This window comes from Dinoponera quadriceps, unplaced genomic scaffold (assembly GCF_001313825.1).
Source record: "Dinoponera quadriceps isolate SergipeBrazil2010 unplaced genomic scaffold, ASM131382v1 scaffold405, whole genome shotgun sequence".
Classification (NCBI taxonomy): Eukaryota; Metazoa; Arthropoda; class Insecta; order Hymenoptera; family Formicidae; genus Dinoponera; species Dinoponera quadriceps.
Genome location: NW_014554754.1, coordinates 3,691,728 through 3,703,774, shown reverse-complemented (window position 1 = coordinate 3,703,774; position 12,047 = coordinate 3,691,728). Strand labels below are relative to the sequence as shown.

The window sequence follows — 12,047 nt, the reverse complement described above, 5'->3', positions numbered from 1 at the left end:
TTCCAAATTCATGTTTCCTAATGATATTTGAGTATCATAGAGCGATGTATCTATTATATTTAAACCTCCGTCAGTCGTAAATGTATGCAATAGATATACTCAGGCTACAACGTATCGCCGTTGATACACGACCTCAATGTTTCTTCTTTGTTCTTTTTGTCCTTCACTGTTTTTTATGTACTTCAGTGCCGGGTTTGTTAGCCAAGAGCTGATGAACGAAAAATTGTTTTGAGAAGCAAAGAAAAATAATGGGAAAATTAGTATATTTGTGACCATTCATAGGTGAAAAATATTGCGGCTAAGGATAAATCTTATATGTATTGGTAACAATAGAAAGTGTCCTAATTGCCCTTTTAGTTATTTTCAGTTCATTTCAATCGTTATTTTATCAATAGTATCCCAAGAGAGTTGCACAACTATACTCCGCAAATTTCGTAGCTTTGTTGAACATTTCCACCGCAATTGATAAACAAAACGGAAAGAATATCGAGAAAAAAACGGAATTACAAATAATGAGCGTAATAACATTCCGTTGCGTTTAGTCTGTCGAATTTCACATGAGAGTTGCAAAACCGGACGAATGGCGCGCGGAACGTTTGCGTTCGCGATACTAAATTAAAACCTACACGATTTAATTTATCCGCTCAACCTCGTCCGACTGACGTAACATCCTCCTGGACCAGAGCAATATCGCCGTTACTGAAAAGCGGGCGCTATCACGCAACGGTGCAGAGTACGAAAACACACGTTATCGGCGCATCGGTATTTTTACGAGGCGCAATTTGTTCCCCTTTACGGCCTGCGAACGGGAGTACCGGGCGTATCGCGCATTGGCGCCCTCGAAGCGCGGGGAGAGGAGTGCATTTGTGCATTTCGCGGCCGAGTTCGATAAATATTCACCTCGCTCGCTCACTCCCCCACGGCGGCTCACCTCACCGGTGACGGCTGCAGATGCGATTTATCGACGAGTGCTTGGATACTCGATTCGAGGAGAGATGACGGACGGCTGAGATGCCATTGTAACGCGTATTCTCGGGATAAGGATGCTCGTCGTAGGAGCGTCGCGATGCGACGCGTCGTGTCGCATCGGTGCTCCCTCTTGTCGTGTCGAGACGCGACAGGAAAATCCACCGGGCTTTTCGTTCTCCGGAAAACGCTTATCGCGCCGGATATATGCACACGAGCGAAAGAAACAGAACGTTTCTCTCTCTCTCTCTCTCGCGTTCTCTCCACCTGTCACCCGCTGTTCCGGACGATCGATCTTTGAATCTCGCTTACATGCTTGTCGGCTTAATCGATCTTCCCCTCGGTAGGAGACTACGTTTGCGCCGTCTCGCACGCTCGTCGCCGTTTATCCATTTCGACGTTAAAGACGGACTGCGCGCCGCATGCTGCGATTGTTTGTGGTGTCAACGACTGATCGTATTTTATCATCGAATCAATTTTATCGAATGCGAACTGATTGCGCTCAAAGTGTCACTTGGAATCATCGTAAGCCGGGCTCACTTCGTGACAGTATTCCCGAGTCGAAATTTTGGTTCTGCACTTAATTAGATTAATTTTACATTAATCTAGCAAATTTGACGAACCAATGGAAAATCGTCAGATATTATAAAGGTTATTACATATTTTCTTTGAACGATTTGCTGTTGTTTTCTCCGTATTGAATTTGAAAGAAAAACTTATTTTAAAATTAGTTGATATTCAAAATGATCTTAATACTCTATTAGAAGTATTTGATTTTGATTCTCCATTTCAGTTAATTAATTATGTCATTTATGTGGTTGCTGATAAAAAATACGTGAAATAAACAAATTTATATTATTTCGTATTCTTGGAAATATATGATATATTACTGCCTATATTCCTGTGTTGCTGTCTTGCATCGTCTGTGTCCTAGCTTCTCGACTCAGCACCTTGCTTCCCGCTGTTCCGTCGTGGCACTGACACCGACATTGACATTCGCGTATATTGTACGACTCGATTGAAGAAACATGTATTAATTAACGCGATGCCAACGGGAGTCCAATTGAATATTTCAAAAGCTGGAATATTTTAATCACCTTGACGGGTAGGTATTGTAACCGATGCAACCGATACACATATTCTATAGAGGTGCGCGCCATTCGCCACGTAATATTGAATCATGAGAAAACACGCGCGACATGCGAGAGTACTGAAACAAAAAGGCTACATCAAAAGGGAAAAGGTCCATCTTCCGTCAAGTGCAAAATATCGTAGCACCGCTAACGGCTGAGCGATGACAAAAATCGGCATTGTCGAAACATTCCAGACCTTCAAAGCAGTCAACCTTTGCGTGTCGCATGCTTTTGCACGTGTACATTGCGTTTCGAGCCGGCGAGCACATATTGGAACACGTATATGTTAATCTTTATTCCTCTCAAGTGATTACAATATTTTGCCTGCTCTTGAAATATTTTAATTCACCGTTATTTGATAAATAATTACAGTTTCATGTTTTCTCAATTCTTGGGGCGTTTCGCAGGGGTCGTAACGCTAAGCAATGCAGTCGATGTTTGCAAATGTAACACCGTTGTTTACGGATATCGTGATATATGACGGCGTTGCGATTCGTTATTCAGCCCGCTGCATTATTCCGGGATGTGCGTGTATACGTGCGTGCACGTATTTCGGACGTTCTTAAGGGACTCCGTCCTAGTGGACAATAAATTCTGTTGCTCTCATATTTTCCGTGACTCCTCGTACGTGCGAGGATAAGGATAAAGCGGACGATGAAAGCTCGCGGCATACTGAGAATCCACGCTCTTATTTATTTTCCCTTTTGTTCGCCTGCCATTTGTCATGTTGCCACGCGAGGACGAAATGAAAAACGCACTCGTAACGCCGAAAATAACCGTGAATCACGCGGAAATTACCGGGACGTCCTTGTTCCTCGTGGCCCGCCAGTCCTGTCGTTCTGTGTGGGTAAAGGTAGTTGATCGAAAAGATTCACCTTCCTGTGGCCGTAGCTTCGCGAGATTTAACATCGCGAGAAAGTAACAGGAATAACATTTCTCTCTCTTTCCCTCTCGTTCGTTCCACTTGTTTGCATTATCATACGACGTCAGATTATTGTTATCGTAATAAGGATCATGGAGGACGTTCGACAATAAGATCGAAAGCGCTGTTCACGGCACGTGAGAACGAGCAATCGATAGGACTCACGGCGACGTTGAGAGTAGGATCGCGATTTTCCCATGGCGACGATCAGCTTGCGTTCGTCGAGTTATTCCTGGCCCGGTCTCATGGGAGAGACGGAAGGCCGTGAGAATGAGAGATAAGGACGATTAGAGCGGGGACCCGGCGAAGGAGAAGCAAGTTCGTAAATCAGCATGTTACTTCCCTTGATCCGATTACGAACGATTATATTCCGCACGGAGTCTCTTCGTGAAAGAGAGAAGAGGGAGAGAGACTCGTCGGATCTTACATAATAACTCGACCGAGTATTGTTTCGCGGCTTTTTCTCCTCTTCTTGTTTTTCTTCGTTGCTTCCAGTTCATTTTCCGTACTTGTTTCTGTACTTGTTTCCCGCAACGGTGGAAGTGAATAACGATCTTCCTAGTCGAGATTTCCTTACTCTTTTAACGTGGAGATTGATGTACTCGACGAGGATACATCTCGCCTCTCGTAAAGTCCTTACTTTCCTTTCAATTAATTCATGATAAAATTTCTCAAATAGCGTTGAGATAATCCGAGGAATTAATTATACTGCAGTTTTACCGTAGTATCTATTAAAGCACACGCTCGAGTGATAAATAAACTTGGATCATAATATTCGAGAGCCGTCAGCGTATTAATGGCGTTATTAAAACTTGAACGAAAGTGTTCGGTGTCTGGCGATACGAGAATTTAGCATCCACTTAATCTTCGAGTAGTCTCAGTAAGACATCTATTCGATTCTGTATAATCCTTTGCTCTCCTCCGCGAGATTTACTTTTCTCTATACAAGAAATATCCGTTTTATATCTTCATCGTCATAAGTTTTAAGTCGTTATTTAACAAACGTCGGCGAAATTTTAACAATCCGTCAAATTAGCGTTTACTTCCTCGGCCTCCAATGATCTTAGCCTTCGGTTTTCCGATATCGCGGGAATCGTTCGCTTATTGCCTGTAGTCGTCAGACTTTTATACCGTGTGCTGTCTCAATCTTTTTCCTTCACGAATCGCTGCTTTTTATCTGAAATGAATACATTATCCACGCGATAGTGAAAAGATTAACAGATCTCGATGAATGATGTTTGGGGTGAGGTTGCGACGCCAGGTCGCGCCGGGCTGCCGATAACAGACCGTCCGCAGGATGAGACACGGCGGGATGCGTCGCGACGTTGCTTAACAGATGGGAAACAGATAGAGATGCTGTGTAACAATCGAGGATGCTGGGACGGATTGCGCGTTGCCATTCGACGAACAATGAGTCGCGGCGACCTCCGAACGGAGAGATGGAATTTGCGTGGTCTCGGGGCCGCGTGTGATATCGGGAAATCAGGCCGGGCTTCAGGCAGCGACAATGCATTCCGGACATATTGCTTCTAGGGATTCTTTCCGCCGCGTCGCATATCGCCCGAGTGAAGCTTTTATTCGTCGGGCACGCTATTATTTGTACGTTTAATCGCGGAAGCTTACGAGATGGACGGTGGCAAGTCGCCAGGTTCTCTCTCTTTCTCGAATATCTATATTTTCTATGTCGAGACATGTATAATGAAATACGGGGCGCTTCGTAAGATTCTGCTTTCGGAGATTAACCCGTGTGTCATCTTTGAAATACGCGAACGAAATCTCGCGCACGTACGAAGGTAAAACCCCGCTAATCACCAGATATACGTTTGTCTATTCGACTCGAGAGCAGCTGATTTCAAGTTTTTTTTTCACGCTATCGCGACACCACGATTTACGATCGCAGATCCGATATTAATTGTCGTAAAACGCAGGATCACGCTTTCCCGATCGGACGGGAGAGCAGATTTCACGCGTGATTCCCCGAATGTGCGTACGCGAATCGGGATGCGTCCCTGGATTGATGTCACCGCGCTGCACTGTGCGGTTACGTGACGTTCGCCTGACGTTGCGTCACGCGGTTAGCGTCCATCGAGTCCTACCTATCTACCTACAGTTGCACGAATTGGATCGTCCTCCGCTGCCGTATTTCTCGCTCTCTCGCGGAAATGCCATGGCGATATGTCCCGGCCGGTCGTGTACTTCGTCTTCGGGCAGAATTTTCGATCGGGCAAAGTCTCGGAGTTCCTATCGTGCCGCGGTTGTACGGTCCGATTAAATTTCCCGGGATCCCCGTGTGGTCACGGAAGTCTGGTATCTGGCAGTCGGGCGTCCGTCCTGCGGTTTAGTGGCTGTTATGTAATAAATGTTTGGCGATCCTTAGTAATTGCCCGGAGTTTAATCGCCCGAATACGTGCGATCTTTAACCCTACAACAGCGTAGAGCGACGCTACATCGCACGTAAATCCGCACATAAGCTCGCGTAAATCCCATTGGAAGCGACACTTTTTCGGCTTGCCTCTAACTAATATTTTTATCATATTTGTCACCTTTATCATTTTTATTATTCTTTCATCGATCCGAAACGTATAACTGACACAAGAGTGACGGGAGATATTTTTTTCACGCAAAAAACACAAGATTTATTCTTCTTCTCGACAGAACCAACTGTAACCAGTGATTTGTTATTCGATCATCGCAGGTAAAAATCAATAGTGGTTAAATATATAAACACCTGAAATATGCGAAGAGGTGGTGGGATGTCTTGAAAATATGAGCTCAAACTCTCACGTAGGCCGCGTAGTTTGCGATGCCGCATCGATTTTTATTTTTCGCTAGTCGCATGTAACCGTCCTCGCCCCAATGCTTGCCCCACCAGTTCTTCAAGATCCACTCGGTTGGCGTATATCCGACAATCAGCATCGCATGGTTCACCGTGTCCGAGTTGCACAGGTGATCGTCGTAGACACCTTTGCTGCGGATGGAAAGACCGATTAGCATTTTAAATTAGCTGCCAATGCATCCAAAGAGATCATTTTCCCTTATTTGCGGTGAATCTTTCATTAGCCAAAATCGGTAAAGTATTAGACAATAGAGTTCTCATTGATTATAGGGTAGAATATCACTGATTCGACTTAAGAGAGTGAGCACGAAAAAGGTAATAGATAAAGCTAGATGGACGATACGTTTCGGATCAAAACGACGCGCGTTGTATCTGATTAAAATAAAAGTCGTGGAGCAGAGAGGCCACATTGCACGTTTCCGATTAGAAAACGCAAATGTTCGACATTGAACTCGCACGAACTGCACGTGAGAGCGTATAAACATGCGTATACACGCGATCACTGATGCATCGCGTTTATACATCAATCATGTTTTTAACAACGTAGTATCGATCGTGTTTTCGCAATCGGTATCTTCTGTTTTTCGCGCACTTGCAAAATGGTCGCGAGTTTCCATCGCTATTGCTTCGCAGTCACTATGAAGTGATTATTTTCTGTATGCGTTTGTTTATTTGTGAAAGATGACAAAGCGAGCAAGCAGCGTGGCGACTAGGAAAATGGCGTCGTGCCCTTCGAAGCGACGCGAGTTCGATGACCGCGCCTAGGCATTCCGATGAATGATGAAGGGTCATTGCATCGGCTATGCACTAGGAGGTTATCACGCGGGTAGACTAATTTCCTCGAGCGTATCTTTGACCGCAAATTTTCTGACCTCTGGCCGCCACGTGTATTCGAATGTGTTTGCGTTCTCTGAATTTCTTCGAGTGAGGTCTCAATTAATTCGATTCAATTAATTATAGTTTATATATAATAAAACGCCGCAGTATCATTAATGATTAATATTATGACATTGCATTTAACGTATTAACTTAAAGAGTTCTGCTAAAATATTCCCCATTTTTCCACGCTCGATTTTATGAACGTGCGCTCTGACATTGATAATAACAATCGGTTGCGATCAATCGAAGATCCAGGTTAAACCGACGATGATGACGACAACGGATGCGATGGCATCGCTCGCGCTCGACTTTTTCGTTTGCGCAGCTTTTCGAGAGGTCGCGCCAGCTGCCGAAATTTGCGATTAAAATATTCACTAACTTATTTATTGCTGGATTACGATTGATTAGTTATCTGCGCGAGAAAAAAACTGTTTATTACCGTCGCTCTCGCGTCGATTATCGGTGGAATTTTTTCCCCTTCTTATGTCGAGCGCTTTCGAACGTCGTAATTCGCGAACATCTCGTTGCAATGACGTATTTTCACCCTCCGGCCTTCCCTTCCCCTTGCAAATTGATCGAGTTGGTCGAGAATTGCGAACGCGAAGCTTCGCGGATTCCAAACCCGAGATGCACAGCGTATATTCTCTTAAATGGCAGGTCTAAATTATCGCGTATTTCCGAACGTGTCGCGCACACGTCACTCGCTCGTTAGAGGCAATTTGCACGACTACGCTTTTTCTCCCGAGAGCAAATAAAACGCCGGTACTCACTGATAAAGCTGGAATGTCTTCGGCATAGCGTTAATGGACACGGCTATGGGACCGATGCTCGCCACCGCCGCCTCCAGAGCTTTTTCGTCCCGCGCCGGCAGAATCGCCCACGACGTTATATTGACGACACTCAAGTTTCTGAGAAATTTGCAGTGGCCCTCCTGAAATATATCGAGCTTTCCTCGTATTTCGTATAACGTAAAATCTTTCTGCCATCTTGAACCATTGAACGGGGAATGACTTGATAGTAAGAGCTCAATGTGAATTAATTACTCTTGGCGTAGAGAGATCGTTCGCCCGCTCGCTCAAAACGTCAAATCGTACATATTTTTGCAAGAACGGTCGCTCTTGAAATATTTCAAACTCGAAATTAATCTCTCACTCCCAAAGTATACATACGATTGGATTTATCGTTGCATGAATTTATTATCGGAACTGCTATATTTGTCACTAATGTTTGCGAAGATTTATTATTACGTAGATATGCCACGGAATTTACTATAAATTCCTCTATAAATAAAAATGCAATTATTTTTTTTCATATTGGCGTAATTGACCTGAAATGTGTAAATTATGAATAACACGAAAAAATTTTTCCAAAAAGATAAACATACCAATCATCTTGCTGAATCAGTTCAGCAATAACTGGATATCGTTCTTCACTTAAGTTAATTAAATAATAAATATGTAATACGCGCTTGAAATTTAATTTATCGCAATGTCAATAGAGATTGATACTGTATAATTAATGGAGTTGTGTTTAAGAGTAGGCGATCAGTAGTCAAAAAGATCTCAGAAAACTTAGTCATGAGATTCTTTGATACTGTTACATCGGGACATGTCTGTCATAGATAAAATATTTTCCCGTTGCATCATCCGATTTTTATAATATAACACGTTGTGTGTTCCACTAAATCACTCACACTAGATAAGAAAATGTTTTTTTATTCTTTTATGGAACATACGCATTCCTTGCGTATGACATGTGTCCAAAGTATCTATCAATTAAAAAAAAAAAAACAAACGAAAGGTCAACGTCACCGAGTCAATTGAATTATATTATGGAAGATAAACGCGTTATCGTAACCGACATAATTCGGATCCCTCTCGTCGAAATCTTCCATGAGTTTCCTGATATTTCCGAACAGAGGTAGCGAAATAATGAAAATGACCTTTACGTTTGTCTCTTCACCGCGATAATTATATTCGCACCGTCTCAACGTCTTCGTTCGCGACTGCTAACAACGTATTATATATTGTGTGTTATGACGAGGAAAAATCCAGAAACTCAGATTCATCGTTCTACCGCTGTTAAATGTAAGAGAAAAGAGCACATAGTTCCTCGATAAATTCCTACAGACGATTAGGTCCGTGATTAAGGTCCAAGAGAAATCTTTCACTGTGTTATCGGGAGTATTTTTCAAACAAGAGAACGAGAGAGAGAAAAGAGGAAGGAGACGAAGAATTCTTCGCATTTTTAAATTCAAAGGGCATCGAGCGTTTCGTAAGGTTTTGCAAATCGTGTGAGAAATCGATTCGAGAGCCATTTTACACACGTTTCGACGCAGCATATCGAATTGCACGTGTCTATAGGTGGAAAAGGAGCGTACCTGGGCCTGATACGGGTACTCTGATCTGGCCATGAGACCCTTCGACTTTTCCAGATATCTCAAAGTGTTCCTGAGGGAGCCGCCGGCGCAACCACGGTTCCCAGTCGCCGTGCTGCAATCAACCAACTGTTGTGCGCTCAAGGGGATCAGCATGCCGGTCTGCTTGAAAATCTGTCCCTGTATACTTTCCACGATAGAATAAGCGTAGCAGCTACCACACTCCCGTTGGTTCACCGGCGGAGTGTTGAAACCGAGTTTGCGCCAATCCAGGCTAGTCGGTATATTGTGCGGTTGCTGCAAAGTCGCCGACAGCATCGGATCGGTCGGCAATCGACGCTTTCGACTCGGTATTAATTTTACCTGAGGGAAATTGACGGGAGAAAATGTTCTGTCGGGGCTTGTTGCCGTTCATGTATCGCGACGGATTCATATGTTTTTAGTAGAGAATCGCAACTTTATATTAAGGGTCTTATTAAGTAATGATTAGTAATTGCATTTAGGGCATGAAAATAAAGAATAACGGATGAGGGGATGGAGGCTCTTTGAATGTGTAATTAAATTAAAGGAACGACGGACTAATGAGTGCCCATGCGCGGATATTAGTGCATAAATTTGTAGTAATTATTATTAGTTGTCAGTAACAGCCGATGTTTCTGATATCGAATAACAATTATTACAAAGTTGCGCAGGAACATCTGCGCGTAGACTTTTATTGGCCAATTGTGTTTTTAATGTGAAAATTAGGGATCTTGAAACATGAGATTGGATGTTAGACGTGGAAGTTTTATTTAATATTCCTGAGACTTGAAAACCGTGAAACTTGGATTTCGAGAATGGAAATTGAGGATTTTAGGACTTGTAGATTAGAATTTGGATTTCGGATATTTAGATTAACGAGCTAAATTTGTCAGTGGATTTTGTTGTTAATTACATACCATTTTGCGCCTATATTGCGGGCTGCTGAGATCAGCGATATGGTTATCCCGCAGTGTATAACTGTGATGTCCCACGGCGGCCATTAAGTTGTGTTTATAAATCTCTACAAGGTTTTGTTCCCAAGCCATTCGTCTCGCGTTCTCCAGATTTCCCGTGTAGGTTTTATTAAATTGCATCTAGTGAAGTATCACGGGAACAGTGATCAATACATATTTTACTAGGATGAGAACCACCGGTACAAAGTTTTGAGATTTTGTTTATGAAACACCCATGTAAATTACATTATATAAATCTGTTCAGGTGAAAGTACATTTTTAAATACGATTGAATTGGGAGAGACTGAGATAAGCCTCACATTGTTAAGTATACATCTTATATACATTTTAAATTACAAATTATATAATTAAAAATTATTCATTATTCATCATTATTTAATTCATTCGTTATTCAATTTCGTATATTAAAAAAATTGTCATAAATTATTATATATATATATATGAATTATAAATTAAAAAATATAGAAATGATATATTTTAGAATGAGAGAGAGAGAGGGAGAAAGTTGAAGATTATAATATTATTTACACGAATAATATAAAATGAAACACATATATTTACTCTAAAGATGTATTAAGGACAAATCACCTTGTAGATTCGCCAATAATCGTCCAGCTGTTTCAAGATTTCTGGCGGCAAAGTATCGGCACTATTAAATATCCGGGACGCACATGTCCCGGACGAAATTAATACCAGTAGCGCAAACACGTATAATCGCGAATGCATGATTGCTCGCGAATAATTAACAGTTTTTAATTAATTCTCGATATCGCGATTTGGAGCAGCTATCTTGACGAACCTCGCGATACTGCGTGAGGTCATAACGTTGCATTGGGCGGTCGTTGTCAGCACATTCACGAATTGCGTCACTGGACAATCGTTTGCTTTATGCTGATGCATATTTAGTTAACATTACTAAGTATGATGCTTTATTTCGGCCTTCTCTTTACGCATCGAGGGTCTATTGCGTTTTAGTATTGATAGTTAAGTAATTCTTCGATAGAGAACAGTCACCTAATTCGAGAAGAGAACAATTTATGATTGTTATATTATGTAATGTGGAGATCCAATTTGTGCAATCAATGTTATGTTTCGAATCTTGATTCGAAATGGAATATCTTCTCGCGTGTGATTTTGCACAAGATTATGCATTACAAAAATTATGTTCAAAATATTATTTTAATTATTAACACTTTGCCGTCCGCACGTTTCATCAGGATTTTTTTGTTTGGCGCCGGCGGTTTTTCGAGGTTTTCGGAAGATCATAAATCGTTCTCATAAATCGTTTTCAATCCTGTCCCGCTATTTTCATGAAATTTCGAGGATATATGTAAATAAATGTAACATTTTTTTGTATTATATATTTATTTATTTATTAATATTTTATTGGGTACTTAGAATTTCTCTTTTAGATGATATGAAGCAAAATAATCTCCGAGGTGTAACGCGACTCCACAAGACTTACACATTAAATTTGTTGTCCTTCTTTTTTTGTTTTTGGAACATACATGGCACTTTCTTCGTTTTCGTTTGTCGGTTTCGGAAATTTGTATTAGCTGGTGTTGCTTTAGCTGACCGGAAAGTCTGTCGATCGAATCATGATGTCTGTAACTTATTGTTACTTAAACAGAACACTAGCAGTACACAATCAGAACACAAACGGCACCACAGTGCTGTCACCGGCCTTTGCATGATAGTTTTGCGCACGACACCAACGTGGTGTCGCCGGCCTTTGCGCGATAATTTTCGCGGGTAACCAACGTGGTGTCCCCGGATGGCATAGTATTAAAATTAAACTTATTAAAATTTGGTTATTAAATTTGAAATATTAAAATATCTCAATTTTAGAAGATGCAAACGAATCATTTGCTCGAGCATATTGACGAACAGACAGAGAAACGAGGATGTTGATTATATCACATTTATTGAGTATACAAAT

The 12,047-nt window shown here is 41.8% G+C and overlaps 2 protein-coding genes across 2 annotated transcripts in view; one reads left to right on the top strand and one right to left on the bottom strand.

Annotated features, from left to right (window-relative positions):
• The window catches only part of LOC106741335 (transcription factor EC), a 105,349-nt gene that overhangs the window by 19,690 nt on the left and 73,612 nt on the right, over positions 1-12,047 (top strand). The gene's annotated exons all lie outside the window — the stretch shown is intronic.
• LOC106741339 (cathepsin L1-like) lies at positions 5,794-10,834 on the bottom strand. The gene is made up of 5 exons (XM_014613203.1): positions 10,697-10,834; positions 10,052-10,228; positions 9,117-9,476; positions 7,507-7,667; positions 5,794-5,989 (listed from the first exon to the last, which is right to left on the bottom strand). Exons 1-5 carry the CDS (start codon positions 10,832-10,834, stop codon positions 5,794-5,796), a joined length of 1,032 nt encoding a protein of 343 aa, XP_014468689.1.

Coding starts and splice junctions, on each gene's coding strand:
- LOC106741339 (XM_014613203.1), bottom strand. CDS start 10,834: ATGCATTCGCGATTATACGTGTTTGCGCTACTGGTATTAATTTCGTCC. Junction 10,229..10,696: donor ATTATTGGCGAATCTACAAG/GTGATTTGTCCT, acceptor ATACTTCACTAG/ATGCAATTTAATAAAACCTA. Junction 9,477..10,051: donor CGCAATATAGGCGCAAAATG/GTATGTAATTAA, acceptor AATTTCCCTCAG/GTAAAATTAATACCGAGTCG.